Here is a 12,865-nt window from a genome sequence, read left to right on the forward strand (position 1 = left end):
TGGCTTCCCTCCGCCCTCCCAGCCCAGCCCTGGCCAAGGTCAGGAGATGCAGCGAAGTGTGTGTGAGGGGAGAGAAGAAAAGGCAGCGATGGAGGGGCTGGGGGTGCAGGGATGGCTGCAAAAGCCTTTCCTCGAGGAGCTGGATGTCTCTGTGAAATGACGAGCACATAAATAGCTTGCACAACAGAATTGTCCAGCCAAGCAGGAAGACATGTAAAAGAAATCCTCCCAACCTGTGTTTCATTCATATATGTATGTCATTTCAGTATATAGGTCAAGCACTACAGTTTCCTTCATAAAAGAATCAGGATTTGTTCCTCCCCTGATTAACTTTCTTTTTTAATTTAACATAAATTAATGATAGTCAAGTTTTTGTCAATTCATTGCCTGCATACACCTTACCTGGTTACAGGGCTACAAATCTGTATTGCCAGATCATAAATATCTACCAATAGCGTAATCAGTTGCCCTGATATTTCAGGAAAAGCATAATCAATTATCACCACATTTTTTCAGCAGGTCTGCATTGACTGTTTAGGATTTTTAGGAGCTGTTTTGTCATAAGACAGCTGTGTGTTGCAGTCTGAAATGTACGTGACTATGGAGCAGTCTTTCATACATATTTAAATAGATTCTGAAGAAGGGTTGTCTGGAGATGGCGAATGAACACGTTAGAGGGGAGGAAAAAAAAACCCAACAGAAAAACCTACTTGGCCTGAAATGGTTCTGTATCTTTCTGGAACAACAAAAAAATAATCTGTTTTCTTTTGGGATTTTGCTTTCAGTGAAGTGCCAGAAGATTCCAGTGACTGTATTCACTGAAAGGCCTTGGTCAGGGATTCAGATTTGTTCAAAGCAAATATGAAATCCTACTGTGTGATTTTTATGCGTTTAAATGCAAATAGCAGTGGGTTCTGTCATGAAATCTTCATTTGTCCTTACTTATAAATTGTTCAGAGAAAACGATGAACAAAAGATTGAAAATGGGATGCTTTCTGCGGCATTGTGTGCAGGATTTGTAACTGTAATAATGGAATTGTTAAGCTGTGTGTGGAAAATACTTGAACCAAGGTAGCGGGTTACATTGTTCACAAGAAGTAATTTATTTCCATTTCTGTTGGGGGGAGAAAGAACCCCACATCCATATCGGTCAGATTGAAATAGAAATTTTGTTTAAAAATCAGATCTAGGTGTTAAGCTTTTATGAGATGCATAGTTGATGAAGTTAGCAAATGTATTTGTGGTTGGGTTTTTTAAATAACAACAAAGGTAGTAACAGTATAAAAAATGTTGAATGTCAAAGACTGTGTTTTAAATGTTTTTTACACATTTTTCTCCGGCACGGCAGAAAGGTAGCAGAAGCCTTAAATCTCTTGAGACAGGGTGGTGCCTCTTGGTGTGAAATTCCTATTTCTCAACTGTAACATTTATAACTACGTTAGTAATTTAATGCAAATAACTTAGTATCTTTACTGGCTAATTTTTGTCTGTTTAATATATTTATGGGGTTGTCATTGTTTTATTCATAAATACATTGTTTTTGGGGGGCAACTAATTGCTTCCCCTGTATTGGAGGAAATAATACGAATTCCTCCCTTTTCTCTGCTACATGTTAGTGTAGTGTGGGAGTTTGTTTTTCCCATTTGTCCCTGGAGTGTAGGCAGCAGAAAAATGGGGTGGAGCAGACTGCAGATGCCGTGGATGGAGATTGCCAAGCGCCGTCCGGCACCGCGCTCCCGTAGCTGACCGTGGATCAGACGGAGTGGCAAGCTGCCCTCTCACTGCTGCAACTGATACACGTTAAGCTATGCAAATGCCACGAGAGATATGCACCAGCTTCGGCAGGCACAAAGGCAGGCACATAACTGCAGTTGTCCCTGCCCTGCCTGTACTCACCAGGAAAATGTAGGGATAGAGGAGGCAGGGAAATTTTCAGCTAAAAATTCAGTGGGTTGGATACACTTAACAGCTGCATAATTAACCATCTCAAAAAATACCTTCTGTCTCAACTGCTACTTGTCCATTTTTTTACTGTGGTCATTTAAAGTAAACATCTTTGTAGATATTTATATTGAAAACCTTCTTATTGAGTTTGTGTTTTTAAATTAAGCCACCACACTTGATTATGCTGTAGTAAGAAACGTCATTTGCCAAGTCCAGATAACTTTATTTTTTGTTTTGACCTTCAGATTATGGTAGTATTCTTAAAATTTTTCTTAAACTAACTGGAGAGGTTAGTATGTACCAAATTAATTACATTTTCCTGTTGATATTTGTAACCTTTTTTGCATGGGGAGGTCTGTCGCTCGCAATAGTTTGCGTAACAATAACACCAAATTGTTTTCTGTGGCAAGGAACCAAAAGGAAAGTACGAAACTTGTACTGTGATGGAATATGTATTTTGAAAAAAAAAGAATTAAGCCATGTCCTTATGCTAGTCATTAGTTGAATGTTATCTTGATTTCCCCCTCCCTTTTAGACTCTACATTCCTCCATCATGTTGTCATCGTTTCGTAAAGTCAAAGTCCAGGTATTTTTACGTAATGCATGAGGTGTCATCGCCGTGCTTGCCTGACCGTGTGTAACAAAAAGCCGTTTGTTTGAGAGCTGGTTCTATATAGCAGGTGCTTTATTTGTACTTCAGCGTGGAGTCTGACCTGCCTTTCCTTCAATACTTTGAATTTCCTAATTTCACTCTGTAATGCATGATGTGTGAACACTTTATAGTTGTTTTAGTTCGGTATGATGGGATTTTGATGTGGATTAATTTTCTAAGAGACCTTTTGTTTTCAAAAGTACTTGAGCTGTATCTTTTTACTTACAGCATCTAAAAATCCACCATGATAAGATTTACATCACAGAACATTATGCATTTGAAATGGGCTTTGGTTCCTGTTCCATCCACTTGCACGAATTTCTAATGCTTTTATTGTTGTGGTGTAACTGTTCCTACATCTGTGGTGTTTTCGATTCACCGGTGGTAAAGTAAATAGGATGGATGGACCAGACTTCAGCTGGGTAACACAAGCAACTAGATTTTATTGTAGTGATGTAAATGTTTTTGCTACAATTAAAATTACAATGAAAAAAGTAACAAATGGGAATGGAAAATACTGGGGTTAATTATATAATATCCCATTACCTGTAAACTCTGCATTTCTGCAATGCAGTCAAGGTAATTTGCTTTCTCAGGAGTCTCAGCAGAGCGCAGCCCTTGCCAGCCCTGCGTAGTTTTATCAAAGGTCTGTGGCGATACCAAAACAAAGCCAGAAAAACCCTGGTACATGAAGGCACCAAATTCAGATAGGCAATTAAATAAAGCTCTTATTTGAACAGTGGAATCAAAATTTTAAACCTAAATACCTGAAAATGAACAGGACTTTAATCATCTTCCATATTTCAAAAATGGATAGTTAAGGCTGTGCACAAACCCTCTAATCAGCCTAAATCACCAGCTTTGCAGCCTGTTCAAACACAATTTACCTCTCTTATTTTTCTTTTAATACTACGTTTTCTTGTGTCCTTGTAACACCTATTTAGATTTTGGGGCTTGTTTGAATTTTACCTGTGCTGCAGTTAGTCTGTATGAGTCTACAGTATTAAACAGTGACTTCAGTTCATCTTGCTTGTAGTACTGCAGCAATTAACTTATTTTTCTAGCTTGGAATTTGTAGAGTTTTGAGGCTGGAGGTGCCTTTCCGTAACAGAACCCAGGAGTATTTGGATGCAGGATTCTGTTGTATGCAGTTCACCCTTAAAATTTCTTTATTTTATAGATTTAAATTTGTAACAAACCAAATGGCTGGCCATTAATTTTGTCTCGATGGTGTTTTAAATCTCTAGTATAGGGTATATGGTATGACATCCCTCAGTTACTTCTTTGTATCACAGCGTGCTCACACAGTTCCCTTCACAGAAGCAGGAGCTGGTGCTGCACGTCCTTTTCAGAAGGGTTTCTCTTATTTAGCTGCAGTACTAGTACCTGCTAATTTACCACTAAACTAAACTGGGCAGCTGTGGTGTTTTTGTGTTCAGTGCATTCGTAGTGGCTTTCTTCTTCCCTCGTGTTTTGAGGAAACCATGAATGGAAGAAAGGAAAGTTGGAAAAAGCATTTTTTCTCTCTGTCCTTTCCTTTTGAAGGTTATTTTCACATCCAGTAATAGAATTCAATTCTTTTTGCTTAAAGAAGAAAAATCAGCAATCCATTCCCATCCCCCTAGAGTGAGGCAGGAGTGAGTAACCAATATCAGTTGAATGTTCTTTTGACAAGGCTTGTGGTGTGTAATATTGATGAATGCAGAAAAACACATCAGGCTGCTCATGTGTGTGTGCTTGGGAAGCAGGGAGTGTTTTGATCAGGAAAGTACTCGTAGTGCAGGCTGTTACTGGGGTCATGTGTGCCGGGTGTATTTAACACACATCAGGACTTGTCTTAAGAGAAAGTAATTATTTTACTACATCCTAAGATAGTGATCTATATACTGATGTCTGATTGCTTTTCAGGCAGAGGAGTTTAATTCTTTAAGCTTCATGTAATTGCTTTTAAAAACAGGCTAAATTCTTCTGTGTAGCACTTGATGTGTTTTACATTTGAGTTTTTAAATCCCTGACAACATGTTTTGGTAAGGGAAATGCTGACAGCTCGTATGTGTGTCTGCCCTGGTGGCACCTCTGTAATTCCTATTTAACCCACCTCGATACCGCTGTTTCCCGAACTTGAATGATGTTGCTGACATCATCACTGTTGCACTGCGGTGTCTATAAATATCTGCAGTTGTATATTCCCAGGCAAAATTTAGTGTACCCTTGTGTGTGATTTGTATTGTCTGGGGAAGGCTAGTCATTTGAGATTGAGGGATGAGAGTAACAAGTTTGTTGTCTTAAATTTACTGCTTCTTGTTGTTTGGTTGGTTTTGGTTGGTTGGTTTGGTTTTTATGTTTTAAATCCCACCACAATGGTGGGAAGAAGCGTTTCTGATTATTTTTTAGTTAGACATAAGGTGACGAGTGGCTTTCTGAAGTTAGTCTTGCAGCATGAAAGCGCAGTGGCAGATGCCTTCAGGACAGTGGAGGCCCTCTGGTTTGGGGACACCTTTGCGGTGACACTGCCTGGGCTGTCAGGAGGGCCAAGGCTGTGGCCAGGAGCCAGGCGGTGCCTGCGCTGTCTGGAAGGTTCTCTGTCTCTGCCTGACCTTATCGGCCGGGGCCCGAGGGGCCGCGGGCAGCAGCCGTGTGGGGAGCGTTGTCTCTGCGCACAGCGCCGGGGACCAGCCCGGTTATCTGGGGTCAGGCTGGGCCTTCGTGTGCATCCCAGTGTGAGCCATGTTTTTCCTGTTAAAAACAGAAAGCACAACTTCTCGTTGGCAGTTCTCTTGCTAGGGGTGCAGGGATGTATCCTAGGTGTCTTTGAATGATGGCGTTGAACCAAGAAGGTTTAGAAAAATCTTGGAGAGCTGCTTCATATTCAAGGGGGGTGCTGCAGTTGGAGCGTGAAAGCATCGGAGGTAGACTGTGTTGCTCTGCAGCATCGATGACTTTGGAGTTCACAGCTCCCTGGTGACTGCTGATCGCGCTCTGGCAGAGCACAGACTTGCTGACGTCAGCTGATCTGCTGCAGGAAAGAACAGTCTATTATTGCTAGAGCAAAGCACTTCTTTTACAATTGACTAGCTGGACTTACTGTAGTTATAAAAGGAGCCTTTCTTTTAACCAATTCTAGCAAAAAGATGAGCCAGATTGCATGGCTTATGTGGTAAGAGGCAAACCAGCCACTGGGCTAAATTACAGGAGGTCTTCCATTTGTTTTTTAAAAAATGTCAACTAACTTAAATAATTTAATAATTTAAATAATGTAACGACTTGAATAATTTACATAGTTCAATAATTTAAAGCGATTTAAAGTCACTTGGGCTGTGGAGGTTATTTCTAATACTGAAATACAAGTTGACAGCAAAAGACTGTACACAGTGTTCCACAAACTAACTAGGATTTCATTTTCTCCCAGTAATGCCCGTGACCAGAATAAGCGGAGAGACAGGCTACAGTGGTGCAGTACATTTAGACTAACTGCCACTTTGTTATTCCTGAACACAGTTCAGTTTAAAAGAAGTGGTGTTGGAATTCAAACAGAGTGTGACAGCGCAGGAAATGAAGATTTTTAGCAATCACTTGCTCTCCTGGAGGGAAAAGGCTGTTTGAAAACGGTGCTGGAATAAAACCAGCTGCTTTCGCAGGGAGACAGATCTGTAGTTGAGCTCGTGTTCAGGGTTTTGATCTTTTAATACTCAGATACACTAATCAAGTGGAGCCTTTGGTACCATTGCCAGATGAAACCTGGACTTCATTTATATAATACAGTCTGCGCAGACCAGTTGGGTTTTTTTTTTCCTTGCTCTCTTTTAACAATAACGAGTGAAACACCCAGGCCTGGCAGAGAACAGAAAGCTGAATTTTCTTTCCTTCCTTAAACTGCCGCAATGCAGTTGGGGCTCAGAGTTCACAGGAGTAACAACTGCTGCTGAAATGGCTGTCCTCTTGCAGGGTGGGACTGTTGGGAAAGAGCTCGGGAATGTGTGAATTCGCCCCCATATGTTCCTTTCTATCAGCTGATCCCTTTACAAGTGCTTGGAAACCAAACAGAAAACATGGCCATATAGATCGCTTTCCAACCTGTGGAGTTTTTCATACAATTATGCAAGATCTGTGTCTAATTAAAGCATGTGGCTAACTAATGACTAAATAACAATTTAATATTTACCAGCGTATTTTAAGAGGTTGCTGGGTCTTTCAGTATGCAGCTGCAGACTGGGTTTCTCCCCTGTCTTTGATAGGATTGATGAGAAGTACATTTAGCTTGAAGCTTACAGAATTTATAATAAAAGCATTAGTGAGCTGTGCATGTAAACACTTGTACATCACAACATTAATTGCATAGTCGTTCAAGCACGGACTGTGTGTTGCAACAGCTTCTTGATATGCAGAGTGAGCTGTCAAATAAATGGGTAAATATCCAAACTCCACTGACAGTAATGAGACTACTTTTTTTTTTTTTTTTTAATTTGTGTTACAGTTCCACTCTAATGCACAGATCTCTTAATTGAAAATCAAATTGCTTTTTTGAAAGTTTAGGAACTGAAAATTAAAGGTTACCCCAGATTTAATAGAAAGGAGATAAAGCAGAGCAGTGGTGAGTTCTCTGCTGTCTGTGGTAACAATAACAGGGTTCAGTGGATAAAGTCACGTACAGGGATTTTCAGTGGGAGCAGTCGGAGCCGGATCACTGGGTGTACAAAATGCTCCTTGGATGAGTTGTCTGAGGGCAGATCTGTGAAGCACCACACGCTTCTGTATTGGCTTTTGAAAGGTTATAGAGGGAGTGGCCGGGTGGGCTTGTAGCTCTCTTTAATTGTCTGAGAGAACAGAGAGGAGAAGCAGCATGCACACAGAGGGTGTGTATATGTATGTATAATATATATAGATATGTATATATATGTATTTATGTGGACCAGTTAGCTGTTGTTTAAAGAACAGCAATATTCTTACTTTAGGTTATCTATATTGAGTATTTAAAATAAAATGTTTCCAGATTTCATATGTTACACAAGAAATATTTTATGTCTATGTATCTACATATATATATATGTGTGCACAGAAACACATTTTTAACATTTACATTAGGCACTTGCATGCTACTGTTCAAAGTGACATGACCTTTATATGACTGCAGCCATATTTTTCCCAAACAAGTAGATGCTAAAAGTCTTTGTAAATATTCCTTTCCTCTTATTTTCTGCTACAAGTGTGCTTTTATTTATTTGTATGTATAATATTTATATTTTATATACATACCTGCACACACAGAGTAGGACTGTAAGTAAACCACATATGAATTTAAGGAAGGAGGCTTTTCCTTCGCGGATCTCTTCCTGCCCTACCATTGTTTTATAATATAAACAAAATGGGGGGTTTTTTTGCCTTTCAGAAAATGGATCCGAGCGGTGTGAAAGTGTTGGAAACAGCAGAAGATATCCAAGAAAGGCGTCAGCAAGTGTTGGACCGTTACCACAGGTTCAAGGAACTGTCTTCTCTAAGGCGCCAAAAACTTGAAGATTCCTATCGATTCCAGTTTTTCCAGCGTGATGCAGATGAGCTTGAAAAATGGATCCAAGAGAAACTGCAGATAGCATCTGATGAAAATTACAAAGACCCGAGCAATTTACAGGCAAGTCTTACTGCTGTTTTGTGTTTCCTGTGCTATTAATATTGGGGCAAAACCAGGTCAGCTGGAATAGACTGAACAGACACAGAAATGTAACTTGATCTGAGAGTGGTGGAGAGGGATGAATGCAAATAATCCCCAGCCTTGCAGTGTTCTTCAAAAGCCTGGTTTCTTTGCTGATACAATTGGAATATTGCTAATAACAATTAGATGCTAAATGAGCATAGGAAAAATGACTCAGTGCAATGTAATGTAAAACCAGCTTTGTTTAATCCTAGAATTCGTTGGACACTTTGGCTCCGTAAATAAACGTGAATTAACTCTTATTGCTTCCATGTAAAAGGTATTTGCAGAAAATTAACTTGTGTGGGTGGAACTAGCTGATGGATTCTCAGGTGTTTGAACACTCTGGTGTACAAGAGCAAGCCCAATAATGGAATAACTGAAATTGTGATGCTTGAATCCACCTGTGAGACACATGATACAGCTGTGATTTCAACTGTGGTGTTTTATTGTTTGTTTGTCAGTAGTGAATATGCATAAAATACACTAAACATCTTGATGCTGGGAAATGTGGAGGAGGGCTGTGCACCAAATCTGTCACGTTCTTTGATGTTTTACTTGTAGGGGAAGCTGCAGAAGCACCAAGCCTTTGAAGCTGAGGTGCAGGCCAATTCAGGGGCTATCATTAAACTGGATGAGACTGGAAATCAGATGATTAATGAAGGCCATTTTGCATCTGAAACCATAAGAGTGAGTTTTAAAACTTAACCCTCCTCCCGCTTTTTCTTAAACACTTTGTACAGATTGCATTGATAACTCATAACTCTATATTTTGAAACACTTTTTTTAAATTCTGCAGGTATTTGATTAGTGAAATCACAAGAGAATTTGTATTTGCAAAGCTTACAGATGTTTTTCTCTTTCGTGAGCACTCAGCTCCTGTCTTTTCTTGGATCCAGTTCTGAAGTGAACTGTCTGCCAGTGGAGTCCAGGAACTTGGATAATCAATTAACTGATAATGTTCAATATTACATTTCACTGTAACTAAGAAAACATAGTGACTAAGAAAAGCAGAAGGGTTTTTTTATACATTATACAATGAAAAATACCTGAGGGTAATGGTTGTTTTAGAAATCTCATCATGATCGTGCATTCATTATCACAAATAGAAAAAAACAACCCACTTTGCAGATGGGTGATCTTAAATAATGCTGTGTTTTAACTGCTCAGTGTAAGTTGTTATTTGTGTTCTGTCTGGAGTGGTAATTTGCCTTTTAATGGTTCAGTCTTTCACGCCGTACCGGACTGCACAGCGCCCGATAGTAACAGCCACCCAAGTTGGGTTCCACATACGAGTAGGTGAAACTTGTGGCTGTGCAGTGCAACTTCTTTTTGCAATGTCTTCTTTCTTCCTTGGTTGACAACTTGCACTATCCTTTTGGGCAGTGCTAGGAAGTAAGAGTTGTGTGAGCTCTTTCCTCCCTTGAAACCTCCCTACCTGAGCTTTCTGAACGGATGACATGGTATCCCCCCATGCTAGATGTTCAGAAGCTTCTCTGGCGTGACTTTCAAGTTTCAGATCTCGATGAGCAAAGCATTATAGATGATGGGTGGAGCAGATACTTTCCTGTTTTGCAAGTTGTGTGCCTGTGTGGGAGTGTGGTTTTTCTTTTAGTTGTCTATAAAAGTTATGGTTGCTCCCAACAGTTTTGAAAGGCAGAGTGCAGCCAGAGAGAGACTCAATATTAAATCTAGTAATTGCTCCCAGTATTCTAGTATTAAGTTACCCTAACAGTGTTGCCCAAGTATATTGACTGGTTAGTGCAAAGATAAATGGTTAAAATACTGTAAAGTGGCACAAGTTTGACTTGAAACAAAATGTGTTGTCTTATTTTATTTAAATAAAAATAAATCCCAAAATGGAGACGAGATTCACTTCTCAGAAGTTGGCTTCCACTGAACATTTTGAAGGGAACAGCAGCAAATTCTTGGTCTGACTTCACACTAGCATAGAAGTGAAATAAAATTTTATCTCAAAACGTTTACCTTATGGTTATGTAAACATAACTATTTGATAGCTTCATTAATTAATAACAAGTGTTCACTAATTTCTAGTTTTGTGTTATTACATCACTTTACGTAATTTGAAGACTAATGACTGGAGATGAAATAGTTAGGAGGTTTGTCCACCCTTCGTCTAAAGGAAGATTTAGGATGTACAACTTTGGAAAAAAGAAAAATCTCCTGTTAAAGTCAGGAAGGGAATAAATTTAATCTTCCCTGATGCAGGATTTTAGTAACAACATCCTTTTGTTCTAGACTCGGCTGCAGGAGCTGCACCGACTATGGGAGTTACTGTTGGAAAAGATGAGGGAGAAGGGAGTCAAATTGTTACAGGCACAGAAGCTGGTGCAATACTTACGGGAATGTGAAGATGTCTTGGACTGGATCAATGACAAGGTATCATTATTACCTTCCTTTACTGTGTTGTTGATGGGAAATTTGACGTGTTTGTGTGGAAATTTTCTATCCACGTACAGTTACTGGAGTTCAGGTAGTTACAGAGAGCTTTTAAAGGCACCTATACATTTTATTTAGGTTATTCATGTTGTGTAAGCAGGAGTTATGCAAACTACTATCCCTTCTTTTGCAGCCACAAAAAAAAAGGTACTAGGCTAAGGCTGCATGTTGGAGAGCAGAGTTAAACATAATAAATTATTTCTTTGCTTTGAGGAGGCCTTCATGTTTCTCTTAGTAATCAAATTCAGGTTTCCTGTAAGGGAAATCTACAACATGGAATAGCCAATGTTTTTTATAAATGTTCTAAATGATCTATTATAGAAAGTAGCCAGCCTAACCAGCAAGCAGTGTGTGCATAATTACTTAATGATTGGATTATCTTCAGATATACATTGTAAGGACATTAGCTACAGGAGAACTGTTGGCTCTTGATTCTTTGAACTCTGAGGAAACAAACCACACTATCAAGAAAAAAGCCACAGAATCATATAGGTTTGCTTAATGATGGCTTGCTGTTTTGTGTCAGTGTGGGTTCAAACTGTAAACCCTGCATAACTGTTACTGAATATGACAGTGCACTTTTCATAAAGAAATCTTGCATCAGAAACCTACAGCAGATATCCATAAACAATCTAAAAATGTAAGCACATTCTAGTCACTGTGTGTACTCCACAATAGCATGAGCAGTTATTTTTGTGGCTTTGAAAGTAGGGTTTTTCTGTGCATATTTTCTTCCAGTAATTTAGGTTGTTGTAGTCATCGTGCACAGAACAGAAAACTTGTGATAGAAGAGTTGGTTATATTCAATAACTTGAAAAATTAATAAGAGCAAGCAAGATGAAAAAATAATACCCTTAGTGATCTTGCCTGTTTTCTGCAACAATGGAAAGAAGCTGAGGGGGAATGGAGTTTAATGGAGGAAACTTTGTAGTTTTAAATCTGACTTTAAACGTAGTAACTGTCTTTGAGCTATTCATAATTAGGACAGTTTGCTTCCTGATTTCTAGTAGTGGTTTTCCATAGGTTATACTGAAATGATTTTTTTTTTCCCCCCCTCAATGTGCTAGGAAGCAATAGTGACCTCAGAAGAGCTTGGGCAGGACTTAGAGCACGTTGAGGTTTTGCAAAAGAAGTTTGAAGAGTTCCAGACAGACCTTGCAGCTCATGAGGAAAGAGTAAATGAAGTGAACCAGTTTGCTGGCAAACTTATCCAGGTAAATGTTTGTGTGTGTTGAAAATCTCTCTTGGCAAGTGTAATATAACACAGGAAGCTTTTGTCTGCAACTTCCTCTTTTTCCCCTGGTTCGTTAGCAGATCTTTAAGTTTTACTCTTTGTGTGCTTAGATCCTTGGCTATTTTAATCTTAAATGATCATCATTTGATTCACTTGTTGTTCTGCTGAACAGCTTGAGTAACTGCCTGACTGAGAATCTTCCTGCAAATGTGGAGAGTAGTGATTAGTAAGAGAAACTGTTGTATTTGGGGCATAACTGGGATTAATATATGTTCTGTTCTGGTATGTCATCTGGGACTTGATTAAGGATGGAGACAGGGCAGCAAGTAATTGCATTCCAGGAAAAAAAAGATACTGTTTATAGCCCTCTTCCTGTCGACTCATTAGTACACAGGGAAACTTAAACTGCTACGACTGTTGAATGTTTGCATAGTGAAGTTTCAGGAAAACTATCGGATTGAGTGATCATCTGGAAAGTACAGTTACTATAAATTGATGTCTTGAAAAAACTGTGGTGTTTCAAGGTTTTGTCAGTGGATGTAAAACCACAAAAAAAGGTGAAAATAGCATTTTTCATTCCTTGCTAGGAACAACACCCCGAGGAGGAACTGATAAAGTCCAAACAGGATGAAGTCAATGCAAGCTGGCAGCGTCTTAAGGGGCTTGCCCTTCAGAGGCAAGGAAAACTCTTTGGTGCAGCTGAAGTACAGCGCTTCAACAGGTATGATCTCGGCTGGATCTGCTGAGTGATGTAATATTTGTGTGGGTGTTTAACGATCCATTCAGCTGCATACAGTAGTATGAGAAGAGCTACTGTTTGTTATGTTCCTGCTTTACTTTTCCTCATGACTTGTTGAATGAAGACCTTATTGTTCTAGAAATACCTTGG

General features: G+C 39.3%; 1 protein-coding gene across 5 annotated transcripts in view; it reads left to right on the forward strand.

Moving 5' to 3' along the window:
• The first annotated feature begins 2,497 nt into the window (after window positions 1-2,497).
• The window catches only part of SPTAN1 (spectrin alpha, non-erythrocytic 1), a 47,727-nt gene continuing 37,359 nt past the window's right edge, over window positions 2,498-12,865 (forward strand). For 4 of the 5 annotated variants that reach the window (XM_010166462.2, XM_010166463.2, XM_029084625.1 and 1 more), the window contains exons 1-5: window positions 7,986-8,222; window positions 8,847-8,972; window positions 10,542-10,682; window positions 11,810-11,956; window positions 12,564-12,697. In XM_010166462.2, coding sequence (XP_010164764.1) covers window positions 7,986-8,222; window positions 8,847-8,972; window positions 10,542-10,682; window positions 11,810-11,956; window positions 12,564-12,697 — 785 coding nt within the window. Of the gene's footprint in view, window positions 2,531-7,982; window positions 8,223-8,846; window positions 8,973-10,541; window positions 10,683-11,809; window positions 11,957-12,563; window positions 12,698-12,865 lie in introns of those variants that run through there. The other variant, XM_029084624.1, reaches the window with a different exon arrangement.

The sequence above is a fragment of the Antrostomus carolinensis genome, unplaced genomic scaffold (assembly GCF_000700745.2).
Source record: "Antrostomus carolinensis isolate BGI_N321 unplaced genomic scaffold, ASM70074v2 scaffold29074, whole genome shotgun sequence".
NCBI lineage: Eukaryota > Metazoa > Chordata > Aves > Caprimulgiformes > Caprimulgidae > Antrostomus > Antrostomus carolinensis.